This window comes from Sceloporus occidentalis, unplaced genomic scaffold, assembly GCF_023333645.1.
Source record: "Sceloporus occidentalis isolate IW3139 unplaced genomic scaffold, rSceOcc1.0.p SCAF_7, whole genome shotgun sequence".
Lineage (NCBI taxonomy): Eukaryota > Metazoa > Chordata > Lepidosauria > Squamata > Phrynosomatidae > Sceloporus > Sceloporus occidentalis.
Window position 1 is genome coordinate 76,808,687 of NW_028316987.1, and position 26,000 is coordinate 76,834,686.

General features: G+C 40.0%; 1 protein-coding gene across 1 annotated transcript; it reads left to right on the plus strand.

Moving 5' to 3' along the window:
* Positions 1 to 5,570: 5,570 nt before the first annotated feature.
* On the plus strand, positions 5,571 to 24,326 carry LOC149309990 (uncharacterized). Its single transcript, XM_089533430.1, has 6 exons — positions 5,571 to 5,645; positions 9,393 to 9,546; positions 10,448 to 10,608; positions 14,059 to 14,262; positions 15,351 to 15,532; positions 15,777 to 24,326. Exons 1-6 carry the CDS (start codon positions 5,588 to 5,590, stop codon positions 21,324 to 21,326), a joined length of 6,309 nt encoding a protein of 2,102 aa, XP_089389556.1. The 5' UTR covers positions 5,571 to 5,587; the 3' UTR covers positions 21,327 to 24,326.
* The last annotated feature ends 1,674 nt before the right edge of the window (positions 24,327 to 26,000 follow it).

Here is a 26,000-nt window from a genome sequence, read left to right on the forward strand (position 1 = left end):
ATCTGGCCCGGCAAGGCCTTGGGACCGGCCCCAGCCTGGTCCTGCCGCCGATTGCCGTCCCCTCCGCAATCGCGGCCGGTCTCCACCTTCTTCCCTGTCCTCTAAGGAGGCCCAGGCCTCCTTAAAGGCTGGGGAAGGAGCGCGAGGGCCGGCCACCACCTTCTTCCCTGGCCTCTAAGAGGAGGAAGGAGGAGGAAGAAGAGGAAAAAGAGGAAAGTGGAGGAAGAGGAACGAGAAGAAGAGGGAGGAGGAGAAGGAAGAAAGGGAGGGAAAGGAAGGAGGAGGAAGAATAGGAAAGAGATGGAAGAAGGGGGAAGGAGGGGAGGAAAAAAGGAAGAGGAGGAGGAAAAAGGGGAAAGGAAGAAGGGGAAGGAAAGGAAGAGAAGGAAGAAAAGGAGGAAAAGGAAGGAGGATGATGAAGGGCTAGGAGGAAGGAAGAAGAAAGAAGGAGGAAGGAGGGAAGGAAGAGGAAGCAAGAAGAGGAGGAAAAAGGGGAAAGGGAGACAGAAGAGGGAGGAGAAGAAGAGGAAAGGGGAGGAAGGATGAGAAAGAGAGATGAAGGAAGCAGAGAAGGAAGAAGGGGAGGAAGAGGAAAATAGAGAGGAGGAGGAGGAAGATGGAAGAGGGAGGAGGAAGAGAGAGGAGAAGGAAAAAGAAGGAAGATGAAGAAGAAGGAGGAGGGGGAATAGGAAGAGAGAGGAAGAGGAAGGAGAAGAAGGACAAGGAAGAGGGAGAGGAAGGAGGAAGAAGAATAGGAAGAATAGGGAGGAGGTGGAAAAAGTAGGAGGAGGAGGAGAAGGAAGAAGAAGGAAGAGGAATGAGAAAGAAGAAGTGGAAGGAGGGAAGAAAATGGGGAAGAGACATGAGGAGAAAGGAAGAGGCCTGAGAAGAGGAAGGAGGAGATGGAGGGAGGAGGAAGAGAAGATGAAGGAGGAAGGATCATGATGGAACAACAACAACAACAAGGAGGGATGACTGAGGAGGAGGATGGTGATGGATGGTGATGATGATGGTCATATTAATCCCTATTTAGGTCATCAGATGCACCTGGTCTTCCAGATACGCTGCAGAGGTAAAGCAGTTTGACTCCACTTTAGCCGCCATGCCTCCTTCCTGGGATTTGTAGCTTGGCGAGGCCTTTCAGCCGGGTTTATCGGAGCGCTCTGGAACCTTGCCAGACTACAACTCCTGAGGCTGTATATGGTTTTGGGGGAACTGCATTTTGAAAGGCGTTGCATGAGGAGAGTACGAGGCAGTGCTTATTTATTTATTTATTTATTTTTAAAAATTATTTAATTATTTATTTTTTGGCTTCAGCCCCCCAGTTGTCTGGGGACAGCAACCCGGCCCCCGGCTCAAAAAGGTTGCCTACCCCTGCCCTAGATCATCAAACGTGTGGCAACACAGCATCCACCTGATGCTATTCTCCTTCATCTGGGGGAGAATGAGCTAGTGAATACCTATTCAACCCACAACTATGGAGCCCAGCTTTCTGTTTCAGTACAACCGATAGAAAGCAAAAGAACATAAGGGGAAACATGAAGGGGAATAGGGAAGTAAGTATAAGGAAGTAAGTGCATTAAAAATAACAGTAATACGTCATAAAGTGAATTTTCTTAAGCTCCTTGCAACTTGCTTATGTGGTATCCCAGAAACAGGGCAATTTGCCTCAGATCATCATTTTCCAGATACTTTCCGTTTTTGTTTTAAAGCTTATTGCTAGAACTGATTATATCTCCAGATTAAGAACCAGATTTATCCAAGGATGGTGGTACCCCATCCATGTAGTCTTTTATTCTTAACAGATGTCAGAAACTGTATTTAAACCAGAGTGACTGGCTCTTCAGGATTATGCTCCAATGTATTAACTTCCATTTAGTTCATTACTGCCCCTGAACAAAGGTTTAGAAATTTGTCAGCCTGTTCTTTAGAAAAATAGAGACAGGTTTCTACTGCAAATGGATCCCCATGTTTGCAAAATCATTTAGATGACATTTGCTAGTATTTCATGTAGAAATTATACAGTATGAGAAGCAAAATGGATCCCTCTGGATCACCAATGGGCAACTAAAAAGAGTCTATCCCATGTCTGACACCTGATTGAAACTGATCCCGACAAATAGGGCTATCATATCACCTCTTAACCTTCTCTTCTCCAGGCTAAACATACCCAGCTCCCCAAGTTGCTCCTGATAGGGCATAGTTTCCAGATCTTTCACTATTTGGTCACCCTCCTCTGGATACACTCCAGCTTGTCCACATCTTTTTAAAACTGTGGTGCCCAAAACTGGACACAGTATTCCAGGTGAGGCCTGACCAAACCAGAATAGAGTGGCAGTTATTTCCCTCGATCTAGACACTTTACCTCTACTGATACAACCTAGAATTGCATTGGCTTTTTTAGCTGTTGCATTACACTGTTGACTCATGTTTAACTTTTGGCCGACCAGGGCTCCTTGATCCCTTTCACATGCACAGTTGCCAAGCCATGCAGTTTTGAAACTATGCAGTTATGTTTTAACTGTCTGGGGGCATCTGCCTCTTTTGAGGTATTTTCCTCAAGTTTTCATTTTTCTTCAAATTGTGGCCTCATTCCCACTTAATCTGGTTATCAGATAATTCAGTTTCTGATCTGGATTGATGAATCAGTTCAGCAGCAGGCTACTGCTCGCCCGCCTCGGGCCCTTACACCACCAGTACCAGGCCTACCAGGGCATGGTGGGCACCCTGGGATACCTAGGCAAAGCCTACGCTGACTACGCCAGCTACACCAACATCCCCCCTCACCACCACCACTAGTAAAGCAGCAGAGGTGCAGAGTGAGCCAGTCAGCCAGGTGAGCAGGATCCGAACCGGTTCCGACCTGTGCAGAACTGCTTTATCCAAAAAGATGCAGAAAAAATCAGCATCTTTTTGACGCTGGTTAAATGGACCTAGAGCATGCCCCCCCTTTCGGAATCGCTTCAGCAATTTGAATTAAGTGGGAATCAGGGTCGTTTGAATCGGTTCAAACTGATTCACAATCCGATTTAAAAGGTAGTGGGAATGAGGCCTCAGTCACTCCATTTTTGTACTTCTATCAACCTTTGTGTTTCTCTAAACATACTGTTTCCTTCTTTGTATGTGCTTATTTTGACCACATAAATAACTGCACTCCCCCTCTGAACTGTAAAAACAGATAATGACACTTAGGATAAAAAAAAAAACCTCTCTAGAAGTACAACTGTCTACTCTAGAAATTATGCCCCAGATAATATCTTGTGTTAGGAGACAACTTTCAGAGTCCATTAAGAAAAATATATTAACAACTTTCAGAGTAACAACTTTCAGAGTCCAGATGTTGCACTCTTAACAGTTTTGCTGCAGAAACCCCTTTAACCTTGCCAAGAATCTCTGGGCACAATTTTTCTTTGACTGTTTGCAAGTAGTTGCTTATGTGAGGTGGAGTCAACTTTACTATCTGCCAACCATGATTTTGCTAATTAAAAATAGATGCACATTGCATAATTGTAGAAAATGTTGAGGTCTGCCTTTTTCTTATTAGAAGGAAATCCTGATATTTGCATCACGTGGGAATTTCCCAGCCTTGTTGTAATGGAAAGGCTTCCAGTAAAAAGCCTGCAAAACGTTTATAAGACTGACGACTTGACAGATGTGGTCAGTCATTGTGATGTGAATCCTCACAAGACCAAAAGGCAGGAGCAACAGAAATTTATGTTAGTATTTGATGAACTCCCATCATTAAGATCCTTGATACTTAATGAACTTTACCATCAGCATAATGCAAGCAAAATCTTTTGTTACTTTTTACCTGCATACTTTGGAAAGCTGAAAGCATGGCAAACATATGAGTGAATGACCTGGTTCTGTAAGTACTGATAATTTCAATACTTAGCTTTTCTGCTTTACCAAAAACTTAATTCCATCCTTTTTTGCACTTTCAATTTTCTTAACTAGTGGTTTTCTAGTAGGAATGAAAATCTTGGATAAATACTGTATGTTCTCAACTGTAAGAATTAAAGATTTCAAAACTTTTATCCCAATGGGTGAGATTATTGAAGTTATTTGTTCTCTCTCTGTTTCTCTCTCTCATGCATTTTGGGACTTTTTTGGTGTGGACATATTGCATAATTTTGTAGAATAAGGGGGCGGGAGTACATTTTTAATACAAAATTGCTCTTGTGGAAAAAAATGTTTGTACAAAATGCATTCTGTACAATACAAAGATGAGAATATTTGCAGAAATTCTTTCCCAGTTGTAGAATCATAGAATCATAGAGTTGGAAAGGACCCCAAGGACCATCTAATCTCACTCCCTTGTAGTGCAGGAACTCACTGTGGAAGCACCCCTGAGAACTGGCCGTCTAACCTTTATTTCAAAACCTCAAATGAAGGAGAATCTACCATTTTCTGAAGCCATCTATTCTACTGATGAACTGCTCTTACCGTCAGGAAGTTCTTGCTTCTTTCCTGAGGGCTTAGATGTTATCGTTTTACCTCATCCCTTTAATATTATGTTTCCTCATTTTAAAAGTCACCTTAATTGCCAAAGCAATTGGCATGTCTAGTTCAGCCTCAAATGGCCATGGAATGCATTAGTTACTTCAAACTAGCCCTAGGAATATATTAGATCTGGATTTAATTAAACCAAGAAAGATTATTTTACTTACTCCATGAAGAGGAAGCATCTCTGAATAGCATGGCCAGCCCTACCATTGTTGTGTGTGTTGTGTGCCTTCAAGTCATTTCCAACTTATGGTGACCCTAAGGTAAACCTATCATGGGGTTGTCTTGGCAGAATTTGTTCAGAGGGTTTTAAAAATTCTTTTAATGAGTGGTATATAATTAATACTAGAATCTGTTGCTCTTTTCTTGGATCTCACTTTATTTGCTTTTGCTGTTCTTGTGTGCCTTCAAGTCATTTCTGATTTATGGTGACCCTAATATGAACCTATCACGGGGTTTCCTTAGCAAGATTTGTTCAGAGGAGGCTTGCTCTTTCCTTCCCCGGGGGTTGAGATCTTGTGACTTGCCCAAGGTTACCAGTGGGTTTCATGGCCAAGCTGGGAATCAAACTCTGGTCTCTAGAGTTATAGTCCAACACGCAAACCACTACGTCATGATGGCTTTCTACTTTACTATTTTGTTGTTGTTGTTGTTGTTGTGTGCCTCCAAGTCATTTTTGACTCATGGCAACCCTAAGGTGAACCAATCATGGGGGTTTCTTGGTAGCTTTCTTCAGAGGCAGTTTGCCATTGCCAACATCTGAGGCTGAGAGAATGACAGTGGGTTCCATGGCTGAGCTGGGAATCAAACCCTGCTCTCCAGAGTTGTAGTCCAGCATTCAAACCACTACACCATGCTGGCCCTCTAGTGAAAAAGCCACTGCAGATATAATTTTGGGGTATCATGAAAACACATTAGATTCTTAGTTACTGTATTATGTATTTTTTATTACCAGGCAAACAGTGAGGCATTTCCAATACCTCCTCTTCAGAGCTCTCTTGTCCCTTTAGGAAACTTTTACCTAACAATAACAATGTGGATTAATGAAAATGCTTTTTAAATTTCAGAATAACAGTGAAGAATGATGGAAACTCAAGATGAAATTGCCATTGTGGGAATTGGATGCAATTTTCCTGGAGGTATGTATTGCACATTGCTAAGTGAAATTATAGTATGCTTTTAATTTTCTTTACTGATATTTGTTTATTAAACTAGTGATGGGGAAACCAACTCAGGCTTTACAATTTTGAAAATTCTGTACTGCTTATGCATATTTCTAGCATAATTGCACTAATTGTGATCTAAGTAACTGCCACAATCATTTTTGGATTTGGGCAAATTACGTAAATCTCTAAATTTTAGCCATTGGGATATTGGAGATTGTACCTTGAATAATGTATGTTTTATGAGGAATTCTTCAGTATATATCATGAACAAGTTTTCAGTTATTAATACTTTGTTCTGTAAATGTATGTGGGGATTCATCACTGTATAGGTACAGTGTATATAACAAATGTACAATATGCAAAACCTGTTTGGCAGATGAAATTTACACAATTGATATCCTCATCTCTCCTGGCCCAACTGAGTAATAGCATCTATAAATTAGGAAGACAGAATGTTTGGCAAGCCAAAATGGCACAAATTATCATTTGCCTCCAAACCACACTGGCAAACCATTGTTTGAACTAGATTTGAACCGTTTGCTAGGGAAATGAAGGTTACTTGTAAGCATAGTCTGCTTTATACAAACATGGTTATGGCAAGCAAAGGTATTAACATACTCAAACAAAAAGAAAGATGGAGTGCTTAGTCCTCAGCCCTAAATGATTAAATCATGCCTTTGATGTGAGGTTTGAGGACACCGTAGTTTAAAAAATACTGTAAAGCATCCATCTTCGGATTAACTTTTTAGAAGGTTTTAAGAGGAATTAAGACATGCAGGTATAAATGACTTTCGGGTTGTTCCCACTTAAGATTTGAAACGATTTAAAATACAACGTTTTTAATAAAATCGATTCAAAATAACACTGTTCTTATCCCGCTATCCGATTCGCTTTGTTCATCGTTCCCATCTGTTTGTTTAAATTGAAGTTTTTACCTGCAAGCGTTCCTACTTGGCATGAAATCAGTGTTTAAATAAAGTGATTCTTCTCCTCCATACCTTATTTGGAGCTGTCAATCAATAGTACGTCAGAATGACGTAACGTTAATCCGGAATATTTGGAAGCGATTTATCTTTTGGCATCGTTTCCATTTCATTGACAGCCAGGGATAATCCCTTCAGAGAGCACAGAGATCAATGAAGGAGGCTGCTGGCAAAAAGCGAAGCTCTTTCCAGAGGAACTATGGGATAGGTTTTGGAGGGCAGCATCCTTTCTCCCAAGACAGCCAGGGAGAATCCCTTCAGAGAGCACAGAGATCAATGAAGGAGGCTTCTGGCAAAAAGCGAAGCTCTTTCCAGAGGAACTATGGGATAGGTTTTGGAGGGCAGCATCCTTTCTCCCAAGACAGCCAGGGAGAATCCCTTCAGAGAGCACAGAGATCAATGAAGGAGGCTGCTGGCAAAAAGCGAAGCTCTTTCCAGAGGAACTATGGGATAGGTTTTGGAGGGCAGCATCCTTTCTCCCAAGACAGCCAGGGAGAATCCCTTCAGAGAGCACAGAGATCAATGAAGGAGGCTGCTGGCAAAAAGCGAAGCTCTTTCCAGAGGAACTATGGGATAGGTTTTGGAGGGCAGCATCCTTTCTCCCAAGACAGCCAGGGAGAATCCCTTCAGAGAGCACAGAGATCAATGAAGGAGGCTGCTGGAAAAGCAGGGAGGGAGCACTCTTCCCAAAGATTCTCTTTCCAGGGTTGGAGGAGAAGGCAGATTCCATTTGAGAAAGGGAGGGAGAAAGGCTCTATCCCCCCCCCCCAATTGATCAGAGCCCTTCCCTGCCTGGGTGAGATCAGATGCCTCCTCGCGAGGAGCCTTCCCTTCCCTGCCTGGGCGAGATCAGAGCCCAAGCGGGCAGGGAATGCCTCTTTGAGAGGAGCCTTCCCTTCCTGCCTCTCCTCCGTTAGAAATGGGCTCTCCCCACACAGAGGGGAGGTTGCAATCCACCGGGGGAAGCCTTGAGCAGCCGGGACTTCAGGTGTTTAAAGCACTGAAGAGATTAAGCGCCTGTAAACCATTAAAATAAAAAATAAAAATAATCCTTATCTCTTATTGAAAGACCACAGCGGACAAAGGGGTGAGGGAAGCAAAAATGGCGACAGCCAGACGGATGGGGACAGAAAGGGCAACTCCCCCAAGGACAGCCCCATCGCACTCCGCTCCTCCCATTCATCTAACGCAATTTCAAAGGCTGTCGTTCCTATTTAAATGCTCCGGTTCCTAAATCGAATCAATGGAAAAACGTAGGTCAGACCCTAGTGTTTTTTTAACACGCGTTAAATGAGGAAAACTCGAATCAAAATTTTATTCCGCTCTACAATTCGATTTGTAGTGGAGACGATTGCGGGTTGCTCTAGAACCGTTCTAGGTTTAAATCGGATCCTAATAGGAACGCCACTCCTTGGATTCGATTCAGAACGCGGGGTTTCACCTAGTGAGAACAACCCCATAGACATGATAGACTCTACCACTGGATCAATATAATACTTTTTCCTGTAGGCGGAGCTGTGTTCCAGCAAAGCAGTAAAGAAACTTGTGATATATGGTAGTTATTTGTGAGTTTTTGGGGCTATGTGGAAGATAGGTCAGATTGCAGGTGAAATGACAGGAATAAATTCTCCCAGAACATGGCCACATAGCCCGAAAAACTCACAAAAAAACTATAGATGCCAGCCGTGAAAGCCTTCGACTTCACAATCTTGTGATATCTTAAGACTAACAACCTGTATTTGACAATATCTTCATAGAGTGCAGTCCCCTTTTTGCTCTTTAAGGTGCTACAAGACTCTTCACTGGACTTACTTTTGGAGGGTGCCATTGACATGTCTCTATCTTATAAGGCTTTACATCATATATAAATTAAATGAGATAATGTATTATTTTTATTGCTTCAAGAATTTTACTGGAAAGTCTAATATAATTTTTTAAAGTATATGTTCAATTTTCAAGTAAAACTCTTGAAGTGATACGATATCATACAACATCCACAATATCCTGGTTGATTTTCTTGATTTTAATCTTGATTTTGTTCTTTAATCGTATTTTAAGGGGGTGGGATTGAAGATGTGGAATTGAATATTTTAATGTTGTAAGCCACCCCAGTTGCGTTGCGCAGAGGGGCGGGATAAAAATAAATTTTATTATTATTATTTTATTATTACATTATTTATTCCTTTGGGGCTGAGACAGTGTCACTTGCCCAAGATCGCCCATGGCTGAGCAGGGATTCGAACCCTGGTCTCCAGAGTCCTAGTCCAGGACTCAAACCACTACACTGTGCTGGCTCCTATGCAGTTATTAATATGGATAATATCATCATTAATAATTAATGTTATCATTAAGATGATAATAAAAACATACAGTTATTTGGGTACAGTGTTCATTTTGATTTTTTAAAGTGTTGAATATTTGGCTGAACATGACATGCTTACAGAAACAACCACTAGTCACTGAAGTAAGAACATTTAATACAGGAGGATAATCCATATCACAGGGTAGTAAATGGTAGAAGAGAGAAAAAGGATTTTCATTAGGTATTTACTGTCATTAATTTGAAGACCAAGAAAGATATCATTCCATTACTCATTGATAATCTGATATTTACTTGTCATACTTTTATTGCCTTCATTTCTTCTTTCAGTCAGATTAAGTGTCTTTAGAGAGCTATATTTCTATTTGTCAAATATAATTTTGGACATAATTCTAGTAAAATATTATTTTGCAACAGGGGAAGGAATAGATAATTTCTGGCAAGTTCTCATAGAAGGCAAAAACTATGTCCAAGAAATACCTCTAGAAAGATTTGATACAAGAGACTGGTATGATCCAGACAACAGCAAACCCGGAAAAACAAGCACAAGACACGCAGCTCTTATTGAAGAGTAAGTTTTAAATATTAATAATATTTCCAGTGTGGACCATACATACTTTCCAAGTATATACCAATTTTTTACCTTTGAATCTGAATGTGAAGGCAGCAAGAAATGTGAAGACAGCAAGAAAATAATATAGACTATGCTTGGTAGAATCCCAAATTGCATTCCTGAACCAAATACCTAAAGATGTTTTATAATCTGCATTGAAAATTTTCTTTCCAACATCAAGTTCTACGTGTTTTTACAAATCATTTTGTGGCAGGAAATGCTAGGACTATATTAACACCTTGTCTCAAATATTTTATTCAATCTTTCTGAAACAAAACATTTTATTTTCCTCCCTGTTTTAAGGGACCCTTCCAAGTCATTGCAGGGGGAAAAAATGGGGAAAAGTCTCCATGCAGTCTCCAAATTTTCTAGCCTTTCTCCTCTCAGGCCTTCATGCTTCTACTGGAGACTAAATCTAGACCCAATTTCTGCTTATGTATATTTATTTGTTTAAATGAAATATATGAACAATTTGTCTCAAATATTTATTAATCTAAAATGAAATATTTCATAACCCAAATTTTCTTTGAGATAAAAACAATAAAAGTGTCTGCCAGTTCCCTCATTTTTGTTCCGGATCTCCTCATACATTTTTTAACTTCCACTCACAATATTTTGAATTCAAATCTCTGTGTTTGCATGTGTGTACATGTTCTTAGCTATATATATATTTGTCTCCACTGTTTTAATTCTACTACCAACAGAAGGTCTATTTTTTTCCTGCCTCTTTCCCTAGATTATTTTAAATAACTACTGGAAATATATATTTTTTTAAAATACAAATATTTGGCTGCCTTGTAAATGCATGTGTTGGTAGTAGCATATATTCATTTATGTTGCTTCAACTTCTGTTTCATAGGTTTAATGCATTTGACAACAGGCTTTTTGGAATTAATGATGTGGAAGCTGGGTGCATGGACCCACAGCAGAAGCTACTTCTGGAATGCACCTATAGAGCACTAGAAGATGCAGGAGTCACTAGAGAAGACATTAATGGTTCCAAAACTGGAGTTTTCATTGGTAAGATGCTTAAAACACTTATGCTGCTATTTAAAACACTTCAGTTACATAAAGTAAAATGTCCAGAAGTGACTCACATGACTTTTAAATCAATAATTAAATCAATAAAGGTAGAATTCTCCGCCAGTCATGATGTCTTGAAGCCATCACCATCGTGTTAAAAAACAAACGTACAATTATAGCACTTTGATTCTGCTTTAACTTCCATGGTTCCATCCTAAGAAATCCTATTATTGGTACTTTCACAAGATATTTAGAACCCTCTGCCAATCTGCCTTACCAAAATTACAAACCCCGTAATACTTTAGGATGCAACAATGGTCCAAAACACACTGGAGAAATAATCCAGTGTGAGAGTGCTTTAACTACTTCAGCTCAGTGCTAGGGAATTCTGGGAATTGTAGTGGCACCAGGACTCTCTGACAGAGAAGGCTAAATGTCTCACAACACTAAAGTTCCCAGAATTTCCTAGCATTGTGTCAGGGCAGAAAAAGTGGTCTCAAACTAGATTAGTTCTGCAGTGTCGTTTGAACCTATGACAGTTAAAGCAGAGTGTGAAAGGGCTGGAATCTTCTTAATTTTATTTCCTGATCAGGACCTACTATGTATTGAAACAACTTTGAAATGTGCTATGTCTGGACAAGATGAAGTGAAATAGGTCATATATCAGAGTACAAGCATACCTCTGTTAACAAAGCCTCTGACAATGAAGTTCCTTTTTACAAGGCCTTTTTCCCCTTGTTCAGATCCTTTTTTCTTCCTCATCAGTTTTTTTTAACAGCACTGGCATAGGGAAGGTACTGAAAGAGGTCTGGAGAAAAACATAAGTCTTAGTGTTGGATTGCACTGGCAGAGCTGCTGCTGCAGTACATAATTAATAAACTGCGACCTGGGGAAAATGCGATTCTACTCTAGTCAATCCTACTGTAGCTAATATGGCTGCAACAGGCATAGTAAATAGCAGTTGCCACTAGAATCCCTTACTGAATATTCATAGACACCAAAACAGAGAGATCAAAAAAGTGAGAGCAGGAAAGACTGCTTCATCAGCCATCACCATCACATTAAAAAACTAATGAACAGCAACATAGATAGTACATTTGGTCACCAAAACGGAAATCATAAGAAAAGTGAAAGAAAAAGTCATAATTGGATGCATTTTTGAAGATGCCTTCAAGTACTCTCTAGAACAGTGATGGGCAACCTTTTCGGCGTGGTGTGTCAAAATTCGGCAAAAAATCGAGCATAATTCGCGTGGTGTGTCACTTTGACAAAAAAACATAATTTACAAATGTAGGACACATTTTTTGAAAAATGGAGCACACACCAGAAAAATAATGATTTTTAAAAAAATGTTAATATAAATGCATGTTTCTTAGACATGGTCAAAATGGAGGACACTTTGTTATTTAATAACAAAAATAAAAATAAAATAAAATACCAAGGCTGGGTTGTATATATTTAAAAATAAAATAAAATAAAGTAAAATAAAAAACCAAGGCTGGGTTGTATATATTTAAAAATTAAAAAAAAACTTTTCCCTCCCCCTGCCCCAGAGGCCTATCCTCCTCCTTTGCCTCCTTCTCCTCCTCTTACTCCTTTGCCGCCGCCGCCTCCTCCTCCTTTGCCTCCTCTTCCTCCTCCTCCAAGGCTCCTGACACTGGCCAATGGCAGACTGGGGCTGGAAACTAGGCCAGCCCCTGTTCGTCTGCCATTGGCCAGAAGGCTTAGGAGGCGAGCGCTGCCCCTTAAGCCCCGCGCACAAGCGTGCAAAAGGGGCGAGCACGCACTGCTTCCGGCCGGGGCCCAGGCAAGCGCTGCGGGCTGCGCAGCAGCTGCACTGGGGGGAGGGGGAGGAGGAGCGGTGAAGGCAGAGGGCGGCGCTGCGCGGCCATGGAGGAGGAGGAGGAGGAGGAGGGGGTGGGTGGGTGGCCGGCCAGCCTCATGAGTGCACCCGGCCCGGAGGCTGGGCCCAGGACAAAGGCCTCAATTGGGGGGAACTGGGCAGGGGCGGGCAGGGCCCCCCCAAAAGCAGGTTTGTCCCGGGGGGGCGCCGCGTGTCACCCCAAATGGCTACGCATGTCAGCACTGACACGTGTGTCATAGGTTCGCCATCACTGCTCTAGAAGGTTCAAAAACTTTTTGTTTTCATTCTTAAGCTTCTCAGGACTGGTTGCTTCATTTCACATGTGCATATTGTTAGTTTTGATTAAAAAGTTTGTTCAAACATGTTGAACTATCCCCCTTTTCTATGGTGTATGTAATTAATGTTTTAGATGCATCCTTTAAAAAAAATAATTGTAAGCTGCCTTGAATCCAAGTTTGGAAGAACGCTGGGATATAAATCTAATAAATAAATAAATCCATATTGTTTTCATGTTATTTCTGTTTCTGTTGCCAAATTTTCTGGTAAAGAAGTCATGCCAAGAAACACAGCTACCTCTTTAAATGACGTGTTGCTGTGTGCCTTCAAGTCATTTCTGATTTATGGCAATCCTAAAGCAAGCTTACCATGGGGGTTTCTTGGCAAGATTTGTTCAGAGGAGGTTTGCCATTGCCTTCTTCTGAGGCTGAGAGCATGTGACTTGCCCAAGGGCACCCAGTGGATTTTGTGGCTGAGTGGGGAATCGAACCCTAAAATAAACAAATAAATAAACCCTGATCTCCAGCGTTGTAGTTCAAAACTCAAACCACTATACTACACTACCAAACCTGTATTTCAAAAATAGCTTCAATACATCAAAGTCCACTGAAAAATGTAATGATAAGAGGTAACACATGCTCATGTCACTCAATTCATTGTTAACTACAAACAAGATTATCTATCACCTAGTTTAAAATAGGGGGAAAGTGAATTTAATAGAGATACAATTTCCCTTTAAATTCTTCAAGTTTTGATGCTAATATTTCACTAATTAGAACTATAATCAGGACAAATGCCTGAGATGACATTTTTCAAAGACATGGGAACTGATAGGTATTTTGAAAGGAATATGTTAAGGGTGGATTTTTAAAACCATTGAGTTATACAACTAACAAACAGCTTGTGTACATTATTTGCTAAATTTAGGGCCTGAACAGACAGGCCAAAATAAAGCTGCTTCGGGTCTCTTTGGAGGTATGCTTTTTAAATGATACATGCATTTTAAGAGGTCAGAAGCCGTGCCAAAGCCATGCTCCAGCCCTAAGGACTGGAGCACAGCTTTGGCACAACTTCTGGCTAAATTAAAATGCATGTGTCATTTAAAGAGCATACCTCCAAAGAGACCTGAAGCAGCTTTATTTTGGCCTGTCTGTTTGGGCCCTTAGTTACAGAACAGAGATGAGATTCAGTTAACACGAGTCAGTTTATCTGTATGTTAGTTATGTTTATCTGCATGTTAATTATGCAAATTGAAACATGCTGTATTTCTTAATCACTTCCTCATATGTCATCTATCCTTTGCACAGGAATGATGAATCGAGACTATTTGCTAAGAAGCATCAGAAGCACCTCTGAAATTAGTCATTATGATGCCACTGGGCCAGCAATGAGCATAGCTGCAAACCGGATTTCATATACATTTAATCTGACTGGACCATCAATTGCCATTGACACAGCCTGTTCCTCATTTCATTATGCTTTACACTTCGCTTTGCAAGCAATTAAACAAGGTAGACTAATGACATTGCCTAAGACTTGTTCTTTGAATTTGATTATACCCTGTCTTTTTGCTGATGATCTCAAGGTGGTTTATATGACCTTTACCTCCATTAGTCTGTTTCATAATACAAGGTTGTAGCACTGAGACCACTATAACTCTCATGGCTCCATCCTATGGAATCCTGGCACTTGTAGTTTTGTGAGATATTCAGCCATTGCTTCAGTGCCTCCCCAAGCTTCCATCCAAAGCTTCCATAGGATGCAGTCAAGGCATTTAAAGTGGTATCAAAGTGTTGTAACTACATACTATGAAAAGACAATGAAACTGCCACAGATATAGAGTGCACGAAAGTGGCAAAGCATGCATGATGTATAAACTCCAAAATAAAACTGTGCATGAGGCTCTCACATCGGAGCTATCAGCTAATGCAACGTGTGGTGCCAAAAGTGGCTCCTGGATCCTGCTTTACTAGACATATTATGTACGTACTGTTTGCCTCTCAGCTCAACTCTAGACACAATTTAAAGCTCTAGTTCTTGCTTATAAAGCCCTAAACGGTATGGGGTCACACTATCCAAAGAAGCATTTTCTCCCATATGGTCCTGATATGTTTCATATCTGAGACCCATCTCTGTATCCTGTCTCTCTCAGAGTTATATCTGGTTAGAATGCTAGATACTGTATACAGTAATTTTCTACTGTGATGCTCAGATTGTGGAGGTTCCCTTTCTTTTCACCTTTAGGCCACACAAGAAGGCATTTTGTTCCTAACTAGCTTTGGTTTTTTTCTCTCTCATAAAAAAAAATGGCAAGTCAGGCAGAGTAGTATCTTTTAATTTGAAGATATTGCATGATAGCTATAGATTCCAGTAGACAAGTGGTGTATGAGCTGATAGAAATTCAAGAAGTGGCTCCAGAAACATGAGTCTACAGGACATAGATAATCAACCATGATTTCAGAGGAAGAAGATTCATGATTGTGTTTAATAAGTGAAATACATTTTTTTAAATAATAGAAAGCCTGATTTATTTATTTTTTACAGAAAGCCAAATACTGAGCCTAACAGTGACCCCAGCAAACGTTCTTTTTCCCCACAGGAGATTGTGAAGCTGCTCTTTGTGGGGCAGTTAACTGTATCATAGAACCCCAAGTTTTCATACCTCTTAGTAAAGCAAAATTAATCTCACCAGAAGGAGTCAGCAAACCCTTTTCTACAAAAGGTGATGGCTACGGAAGAGGAGAGGGCTGTGGAGTTCTTTTACTGAAACCCTTAAAGAAGGTAAGGAAGCAGAATTGAATTTGTTTGACTTATACTGCTCTTGACTCTTATTTCATGAGCTCTGTGAAAGACACAAGATGAGTATGCCCCATTTAATGTACATCCCACTCATAGTTTTTCAAATTGATTCTTCATGAAAATGTGATATAATTGTTTATACAATATAAATTATTGCTGAAAACAGTCTCCTTTTTTTTTTGGTAGTCTTAATAAATATGTCCTCTTTTTCCTTCTCCCCAAACAGGCACAGCAAGATTTCAGCAAAATATGGGGTGTTATCAGCATGAGTACCATCAATCATAATGGAAGATCTGTCACTCCAATTACCAGACCATCTCAGCAGCAGCAAGAGAATTTGCTACTCAGCATTTATCCTGCTCATGTTAATCCATCCATGATACAATACATTGAAGCACATGGGACAGGAACCCCTGCAGGAGATCCTGTTGAAGCAGAAAGTATAGGCAATGTCATTGGTAAAAAGAGAGCTTCTAACTTGCCTCTTCTCAAGATTGGCTCTGTTAAAGGGAACATTGGACACACAGAGTCTGCCGCTGGGGCAGCAGGCTTAATCAAAGTACTTCTGATGATGCACCATGGAAAGATTGTTCCATCACTGCACTTTTCAGAAAGCACCAGCAGCATAAATACAAGGAAATTAAATCTCTCAGTTCCAACTACAGTGGAGAAATGGGATGAGCCCAGTGAATCTGGAAGAATAGCTGGAGTTAACTCTTTTGGAGTCGGAGGAACCAATGCCCATGTGGTTGTCAGACAATTTAAACAAACCCAAGTTCTTCCTTCAGTCAAACGCCCTGTAGAATTAATTCCTATCTCTGCAGCCTCAGGCAATTCTCTCAAACTGACAATGGAAGATACAGCTAGATATTTGAAAACAAGTGACAGCGTGGCACTATCAAATCTGGCCTACACTTCTGCATGCAGAAGAAGTCATGTTAACTACAAGTACAGAAAAGCATTTGTGGTGTCCTCTCTCCAGCAGTTAGAACAAGAACTTTGTTCTGGGGCTGAAATAGAAACCGTTCCTGCAAAGAAGCCTCTTCAGTTGATTTTTGTGTTCTCTGGAAACGGCCTGAATTTGAAAGGAGTATTTGAAACTTTGTTGAAATCAGAACCGGTGTTCAGTGACAAATATAATGAAATACAAGCGGTGTTTCAGAAATATTCCACTTTAGATATTTTCAGATTAACTGAAAGTGAGCAGGAGGATTTGTCAAAGCCGGACATTGCCCAGCCCTTAATCTTTACATTGCAGGTGGCCTTGTTTACGCTTCTGCAATATTGGGGAATAAGGCCAATTGCAGCTGTTGGACATTCAGTTGGAGAAGTGGCTGCTGCCCATTGTGCTGGATTGATTTCCCTGGAAGATGCTGTCAAAGTCATCCATCACCGGAGCAGGCTACAGGCTACAGTCACTGGGGGCAGAATGCTGGTTGTTGGGAATGTCCCTGTTCAAGAAGTGTCAACAGCCCTTGGAGCATACTCAGGGAAAGTCTGTGTGGCAGCATTTAACAGTCCTCAGTCTTGTACATTGTCTGGGGATGCAGATGCCATTGATGGTCTTCAGAAGCATCTAGCTGAGCACTTTAATAGAAGAAACATATTTTTTCAAGCTCTAAATGTTCCCGTTGCCTATCACAGCCACATGATGGATCCAATACTAACAGAACTGGCAACAAGTTTGCCAGAATTAAAGAAAGGGAAGGCAGAAATTGACTTGATTTCAACAACAACAGGGAAGACTGTTTCAGATGGCGATTTTGTCACCGGTAACTACTGGACCAGACAGGCTCGAGAGCCTGTTTGTTTCGCAGAGGCCATAGTGGCTTTAGCAAAAGACAAGGACAATATTGCATTTGTAGAAATAGGACCACAAAGAGCATTGCAGAGGTACATTCAAGAAATCTTAGGGATTCAGACCAAAGTGTTTCCTTCTTTGCAAATTTTCAAAGAGCATGAGACACTTCTCAATCTTGTAAAAGGCCTTTTTGAATTGGGGTTGAATCCAAATTGGGAACATATCTTTGAGGGCTATCAGGGAATACCAGCACCCTACCCCAGGTATCAATTTGATCATAAGAAACTCCTCTCATTTAATAACATGGTCAGACAGACAACTGCAACAGTTGCAAACTTAAATCATCTGTTAATCCACAATGTTAGCAATGATAACACTGAATTCAGGTGCTCTGTTTCTCAGGCACTAACACCTTATCTGTATGAGCACAAGCACAATGGCATTGCTCTAGTTCCTGGTGCTTTTTTTGTGGAACTTGCTCTGGCTGCTGTGCTGACTGTCTCAAGACCAAAAGTGCCTGCAAATTTATATCAGCTAAGCATTAAGTTCACCTCACCTTGTGTTTTAAATGAAGGTTTTCTTGATTTAAAAGTAAAGCTGGACTCACAAAAAGAAGGAAGAGATTTCAAAATACTGTCCTCCTCATCAGATGCAGTTTTTGCATTAGGACGAATCAAACAGAATCCAGAAGTCTGTCTTGAAGAAAAGAGCATTTCATACAAAGATATTTTTCAGCGATGTAAAACATTTGTCAGCAAGGATGAAATATATGAAACACTCTATCATTCTGGATTTCACTATGGTTCAGTATTAAAGCAACTAAGTGATGTGTTTTATTCTGAAGAACTGAAGGAAGCCATCACCATTATTAAAGTGAACAAACAAACCAGGGAAGAAATGCATGAGTATTTTATCCATCCAGTGCTCTTAGACTGTTTTCTGCATATGACGGGACTTCTGACTCTAAAGACTTGCAGAAATGTCATAGGGTTTCCATCAAACATAAACAGTTTTGTCATTGTTCGACCTTTAGAGGAAGAAATGATGATATATTTGAAGGTAAACAAATCTGCTGAGAACTACTTCGAATTTTGTGGATGCTTCACAGATAAACATGGCTTTGTTTTGGCTGAGATGAAACGTGTTGGGATAACTGTCATTAAGGAAACTTTCAGGAATGAAAATAACTTGCTCTTTGAAAATAAATGGAAAGAGACTGAACACTCCCCAATGATCCAAACCTCAGAAGCACTTAGATTTACAGTGTTTGCTGACAAGATTGGAGTCCATCAACAGCTCAAAAAATACTTGCATAAAAATTCTAACTTTCTGATGTATGAAGAATGGGACAAATTATTGGAATGCCAGAGCTCAGAATCACCTTCTTGGGATAGAGTTAAGCTAGAAGTACAAGAGTACAGTGATGTTTTGTTCATGTGGGGAATTCAAAGACTGAATGAAAGAAACCCAGATACCATTGTTGCGAGTTTATCGAAGTGCTGTGAAGCTTTCCGTCAGCTTATTATTGCATTGAAAGAGAAGAACAACAGTCAATCTTCCGTCAAGATAATCACTTACAGGACTGTAGACAACAATGTAGACCACATTAACCCTGGCTTTGCTTTGTATGGCATGGCCCGATGTTGCATGCTTGAAACTACTGGCATTACTTTTCAGATGATTGATATCAGCTCAACAAGTACAGTGGACATCTTAGCCTTAGTAGATGTTTTAGGAGGATACAAAGCAGAACTCTATCCTGAAGTCTGGATTAATCAGGGGAACATTTACACTTCTGAAATTAGGCGCACTCAGGTTAAAGATAGAATTTACAATAATCCTTCCCAGTCTATTCATCATAACTCTGAGCTGGAGCCATTCAGTCTTTATACATGTGAGCCTAATGAGGCAAGAGATATATTTGCTGAGCTGGCTGATGATGCTAATTTTCCTCTTGATAATCACAGTGTGGAACTGAAAATTGAAAAAATAAATATCCACACTGAAGACTATTATCCTGTTAGTGCTTGCAGCAGTAACTTTGGAAAAACATTATATTGGAATTCACAAACAGTTGGCAAGTATAAACTCTTGGCTTTGGACTACAGTGGGACAGTGGTTGCAACAGGCACTGAAGTAAAAAAGCTCAAAGTGGGAGACCATGTTGTTTCATGCTATCCAGTGGCTGCATCTTCAAAAGTCATTATTCCAGAAACAGTATGTTTTAATACCCGAAAATTCCAATGTTTTGAAATGGTACCCTGTATGTCTTTTTTCAGAATAGCATGGGAAATTGTGCATCTGATGCTACCAAAAATCAAACAGAATGGGTCTTTAGGTATTATTTCTACTGAACCAGAGTCAGTGTTGTGCAAAGTACTTACACACTCAGCTGAGGAAGCAGGCTGGAAAGTAGTGTGCACCATACTTGACAGCGGCCTGGAGGAACATGTAGCTCACTGTAATGCACTTGTTTTTCTGCCTCCTCTAGAAAGATTACCCAAAGATATTTTACTTCATCTCTCACATCTCCAGGATGTTGTTGTCATACCGGACAACTGCCATTCTGAATGCCTAAGATCTTTGATTGGAAGTGATCATGAAAACTTTAAAATTCATGTTCTCAGTCTTGCCACCATTTTCCAGAAAGCATCTTTGAAACATTCCCAGAAGGCTTTTTCTAACTGGCTGAAATCAATACAACTGAAGCAATTTAAGAATATGCCTTGCTCCATTTTTCAGCATGCGGAGAACAGTGAGAGGACAGACACTGCAACATCATCCACATTTGCCTGCAAGTCTGTCTCACTTGCTGTGCTGAAAGGCGATGCACACAAGAACTGTATTTCTGACATACCAATGTATGAGTCAAAGAGGAAAATGTTTAAGCAAAATGCTGTTTACATTGTCACAGGAGGGCTCACTGGGCTCGGCTTCGAAACTGTGAGGTTTATTGCTCAAAACGGAGGAGGTTGCATTGTGATTCTTTCCAGAAGAAAGCCCAGTCTTGAGAAGCAAAAAGAAATAAGCAATCTACAGAACCAGAATGAATGGAGCAGAATAGTCAGTTTGCAGTGCAACGTCATCTTTAAGCCTGAGGTTGAGAGAGCTATGAGTTCAATCAGGGAAATTTTTCCAAACTGTCCAATTAAAGGTATATTTCACAGCGCTATGGTTTTGCATGATGGAGTCATGGAAGCTTTGAATGTCAGTGCATTTGAGAAAGTTTTAAGTCCAAAGGTTGCTGGAGCCATCAATCTTCATTGTGCTTCTCAAGGGCAAGAGCTTGACTATTTTGTGTGCTATTCATCAGTTGCTTCCTTTCTGGGAAATTCAGTGCAAGCAAACTATGCTGCTGCCAATTCCTTCTTGGATCTTTTCTGCCATTACAGAAGAAACTATGGGTTGTCAGCACAATCCATCAACTGGGGTGCCTTGAATCTTGGAGTATTACAAAATCAAAGTCACATTCAAAATCTTTTGGAATCAAAGGGTATTTTAACTCTACAACCCAATGAAATTTATGAGTCTCTTAAAAAAATCTTAATTCTGAATAATCCTCAACAAGCTGTTGTAAAGCTGAACTTCCCAACTTTTACCAGTTATTACTTTTTACGATATCCAGCATTCAAAAACCGTATGTATGCAATCATGCTAGAATTAACTGGCAATAATGCTGAGTTGTTAGAACAAAATGTAGCCCATGATTTGGCTCCAAAGAAAGCTGAAGACTATGTCTTGTCATTGGTGAACCAGCTCACTGGTACAGACTCAAGTGACATTGCAATGAATACATCCCTTTTTTCTGTTGGAATAGATTCTATGCTAGCTATGACTCTACAGCATAACATTTTCCAGGAACTAAAGGTTGATGTACCTCTTGTGAAATTACTCAATCCAGAGACTACAGTACAAAGTTTAACATCTTTTGTAGAAGAGGCATTGAAGGGAGACAGGATAGCCAAAAGAGAATAATGAGGGAAAGAGTACTGTGAAGGAGGAAACACAAATATATTTTTCTTGCTAAAATGCTGATAATAATTCTTTCATTTCTTGATACTACTAATAATAGAGATGCTCAACAGCAGTCACACTTTGACTGTACTAAATAACAGGAACTGCTAAGATTATATCAACTGTGATTTCATCACTTTTTTCAATAACAATTTAAATTTGATAACAATTTGCTCTTTTACATAAGTTTACTGAAGCCACTAACTTTGGAGTATTGCCTTAATGCTCATTTTCATTTGTGGCAACATATAAAAAAGAGGGTGTCAGAGGGTATGCTTACTCCTGGTCCTTTTAAAGGGGTTGCAGGATTCAAACTCAAGTATGAAGTGTCTGATGAGTGTGGAGTTGGTATTTGAATTTGTACCTTGAACATGTATATCACATTTCATTCCAATATCTCAATGTTCAGCAGAGTAGTTGCAGGGAAGTAAAATCAAAGTCCTTACCTTGATGAACCAAAAAATGCTTTTTTACATAATAGGAACTTTATAGTAAATATATAACCATTAAATAGGCAACTTTATTTTATAAACTATTTCATGGTGTAATTGAAGGCCTTTACACAGTAGACTGAAGAATGTATAGCCTGAAAATCTTTGCATATATATTTCAGAAATCTATGTTAACTGATGTATAGCCAAGAATTATGTTGCTTTTAATCTTTTAATAAATTTAAACTGCTTCTTTTATAAGTTGGTACTGAATAGTATTTTCAATGAAACTTCAAAATAAGTTATTTCAGGTTTTAATTGTAAAGTTGTAAGACTCGGTTCTCAGCACAGTTTAAAAGTTATCTGCAAGTATACTGCAAACTGATATAAAATGTTAATAAAATATGTTTGCCTTTACAGCTCATATGATAGCTACTGTAATGTTAACATTCTTACAAGATCACAAGAGTTAGAAGTAACAGGTCATGCCGAGTCTTCCTAGGGTTAATCCCTGTCCTATTCTGCCCATATTCAATGTCACAAAAATAGTGCATTAATAAAAAACATGACCTGGAATTGTCATCTTATTGTAACAAGAAAATATATGCATTCATAATTTAAACAGAAAACTAAAATTCTTTGCCAGATTGAAACATAAGAATCATTGCCATGACACTTCTTGAACAGGGACATTCCTGTTCAGTAATCTCTGACACAAAAAAAGAATCCCCAATAAATCCTATTTTGTTTGTAAAAGTTAAAATTTGCAGGTGTAGCAGCAAGAAATGAGCCCAGAAGGGAGCCATGAACATGCACCTTATGACTGAAGCATAAGAGGCAATAATTGTATTGTTTGCAGCTGTATACTGTAAGCTAGGCATGACCCACCCCAAAGCCTGCCGGAGGGATCCCATTTGCACTGGGCCTGCATGGGGGCTGGCATCGGGATCCGCTTCTACTCCAAGTGGCTGGTCAGAGTAATGGAGGGCAAAGTCTTGCAATTACAGAAATCAACATGGGACTTTGTGTGAGGTTGGGGTGAGATCTTGCTCCAGGCCTCGCTCAAATACAGTATAGTGGGACTACAAGACCCCATGAGATTTCCAACAAGAACTGGCAGGCCTATATAGGCCTGTCCATGTGGCTGCCAACCATTATTGGCCAGGACATCTGTGTGACCCACCCATTGTCCTTATGTGGCATTCTGGAGCTTACACCATATCCCTAGGCTTCAGCTGGTCACTTTCAGGGGCTACGAGGGAATTTTCATATGCTATTGGAGCATGATTTTGTCACCTTCCCTAGGGGTACTGGGTTTAGGGCATATATTCATTTGTTATACATTTTGTGCATGCTTCTTAGCACCCCTCTAGGTGTCTTGTGTATTGCTAGCTATCCCATATTACTGCTTGATTGTGGTTACCCACATTTAATATATCTATCATGTGTTACCAGGATGTATATGTGATTACCTTTATCCCACACGCTTTGTCACAACTGGAAGTTATCCCCTCTACCTGAATGTTCATATATTGACTGAGACTGATTTATGATGACATTATGATTGATTTATGATTGCATTATGATTGATGTATGTCCCCAGTATTTTGCATTAAAGTTGTGGCCATTCTTGATAATCCACTTAACAGTGTCTGGCTCCTCCTTGACCTGGTGCAAAAGAAACACATCCAGAGATCACCTGCCTGTCATGTAAAAGCCCTAGTCCTCCTCAGCTTGCCTGCCAAGAATCAGCCACACTTTGACAACTGAGGAATCTGTTTTGGTACACTGCTACTGTGGTTTTTTTCTGCAACCTGATCCTTCAGCTCCTTTGCTGGGCCCAGTTCTGGCTAACTGCAACCTCAAGGTCTCTCAGGTGGTTGGGGCAGGAGAGAATGAAAGTTACACAGGTTTTGTTTCTCCCCCAGCACTGAATTTTGCCCCATGCCACATTCCTAAAGTGGTGACAAAATTAGAGAATTACAAGATTGAAAATTACAAAATATACAGCGTTGAGGTGGGGAAAATGTTTGGGAAGGCAGTCAAAGTGTATATATCTTCCTCTAGGAGGACCAAAGTGAAGCCTGCTGATTCACTTGGGCTGGAAAAGCTCTTGGTTCCCCTTAGCCACTAATTGGTTGTCTTCTCCAGAAACTTGCAAAACAAAATATATGGGCTTGCCAGGTTAGTTTGGGGCTTAGCTCTCTAAAACTTGGGTTTTTTTCCAGAGAGGATAAAAGTGTCAGGAGGTGGTTATATTTCTTGCTGAATGACCTACAGAATAAAAGAAGATCCAAATGACATTTTGCCAATTACATGACTTTTCGTTATTCCAAAGTATTCCAAAGCATTTTGTTCCTACCTAACAAACAAGAGTGTTTGGTCATCCTACAAATTGTGACAGTCTCTAATCTGTCCCTGTTTTCAAGATGTTTCTACCCTATTCCCCAAGTTCTCTCTACTCCCATGACTCCTTTTTAAAATGGATGATTACTATCGGGTTTTTTAAAAATCTAAAACAACAGGGCGAAAGTGGTAAATTGCAATGTTTGTTTCCTTGGAGCAAGATGATCTCCACACATTCAAGCATTGGAAGAGACTGACTGTGGAGGGAGTACCTCTGTGTATGTGTGTGGGGTATGTGTGTGTGTATGTGCATGCAGTCTTGCTCCAAAGAAATAAACCCAGCCATAACAACATTACCATTTAGCACTTTAGCAAAGGATTTTATTTTATTTTTTTAAAATATGAGGCATTGGTAGATATGCAGACCATGTGAAGGTTGCAACATTTTGGCTGATGGGGTGTGTATGGACATGCTTATATGTAATATCACAGCCATTATCACAAGACACCCACAAATGATCTGAAATCAGCCACCTTTCAACTGAACCTCCTTTTTTTCAAATTAGGAAAGTGTTTGGACAGTGAAACAACAACCATTAAGAAGCAATATTAAATGACGTGATATAAACAGGCAGATATTACCAGTCTAGACGAGCCTGCATTTGTAACTAAGTAGGTGATGTAGGATCTTGGCCAATGCTTCTATACAGGTTGACTTTTTTTTGTTTGATAAGTAAACTTTTTGGGTTACAATGAACACTGTGTTAGTCATGTTAGTGAACCTCCATGTGCAAGAACAGTATACCTCTACATATAACTTAAAATAAATGGGGTGGCACATCACTTACATTCAACCCACATTCTACTGGGATTATTTTCATCATCTGAATAATATTTGAGAGTGTTTTATTCCATCCTCCCGCTGTGTGAAGAGAAGGAGAAGGGAATGAAGAGCTCTCGCCAATGCACACTAAAATACCTGCTATCTCCAATCAGTTACAGCAAGTGTTTCCAGAGAATATCCACAGTTATCTCTCACTCTTGTTATGTTTCTTTATTAAGGTCAAATGTTTGTTTGTGTTCCAGGAAATTCTAATAAATACCTTTTAGCCAAAGAGATTTGAGTGTAGTGATTTTTTCCCCTCATAATTAAAAAGTGACATTAAAAGAGACTGTCTTTTGGAGGAAATGCTGTGGTCCCAATTAAAATCACCGTTCTTGTATCTATGAATTGTTTTTGAAAAACACAGACATTGTTGGTCATTATGTACTTAGCATCACATATAGTTTAGTCCTGAGAAATACTTTCACTTAGTAATGGTACTGTTCAAATGACTGGCCCTGACTCTGTGCTCCAAAACACACTGCAGAAACAATCCAGTTTGAGACTGCTTTAACTGCCCCGGTTCAATGCTAGGGAGTTCTGGGATGATGTTTTGTGAGACATTTATTAGCCTTCTCTGTCAGAAAGCTCTGGTGACACAATAAACCCAGGATTCCTTAGCATTGAGCCAGGGCAGTTAAAGCGGCCTGAAACTGGATTATTTCTGCAGGGTGTTTTGGGCCTGTACTGTAGTGCCAGATCTCTGTTGGTTACATATCTGATCTCCAGCAATGGACTCATTTGATCAGTCGCTGCTAATAATTCTGATAGTGGCATACATTACAAATGTTACTCTTTTCTGGGATCTCACTTTTTCATTAGCGGTTTGGAGGTTTTGCTGCTGTTACTCTGCTGATACTTCTTTGCTACAGTGATTCTATCTTTCGAAATCTTAGTCATGTTTCATGAGGTTTCCTTGATCTGTGATACTTGAAAAACAATATTAACACCATCTACAAAGTCAGGTGCTATCTA

Coding starts and splice junctions, on each gene's coding strand:
- LOC149309990 (XM_089533430.1), top strand. CDS start 5,588: ATGATGGAAACTCAAGATGAAATTGCCATTGTGGGAATTGGATGCAAT. Junction 9,547..10,447: donor CACGCAGCTCTTATTGAAGA/GTAAGTTTTAAA, acceptor TCTGTTTCATAG/GTTTAATGCATTTGACAACA. Junction 14,263..15,350: donor TTTGCAAGCAATTAAACAAG/GTAGACTAATGA, acceptor TTTTCCCCACAG/GAGATTGTGAAGCTGCTCTT.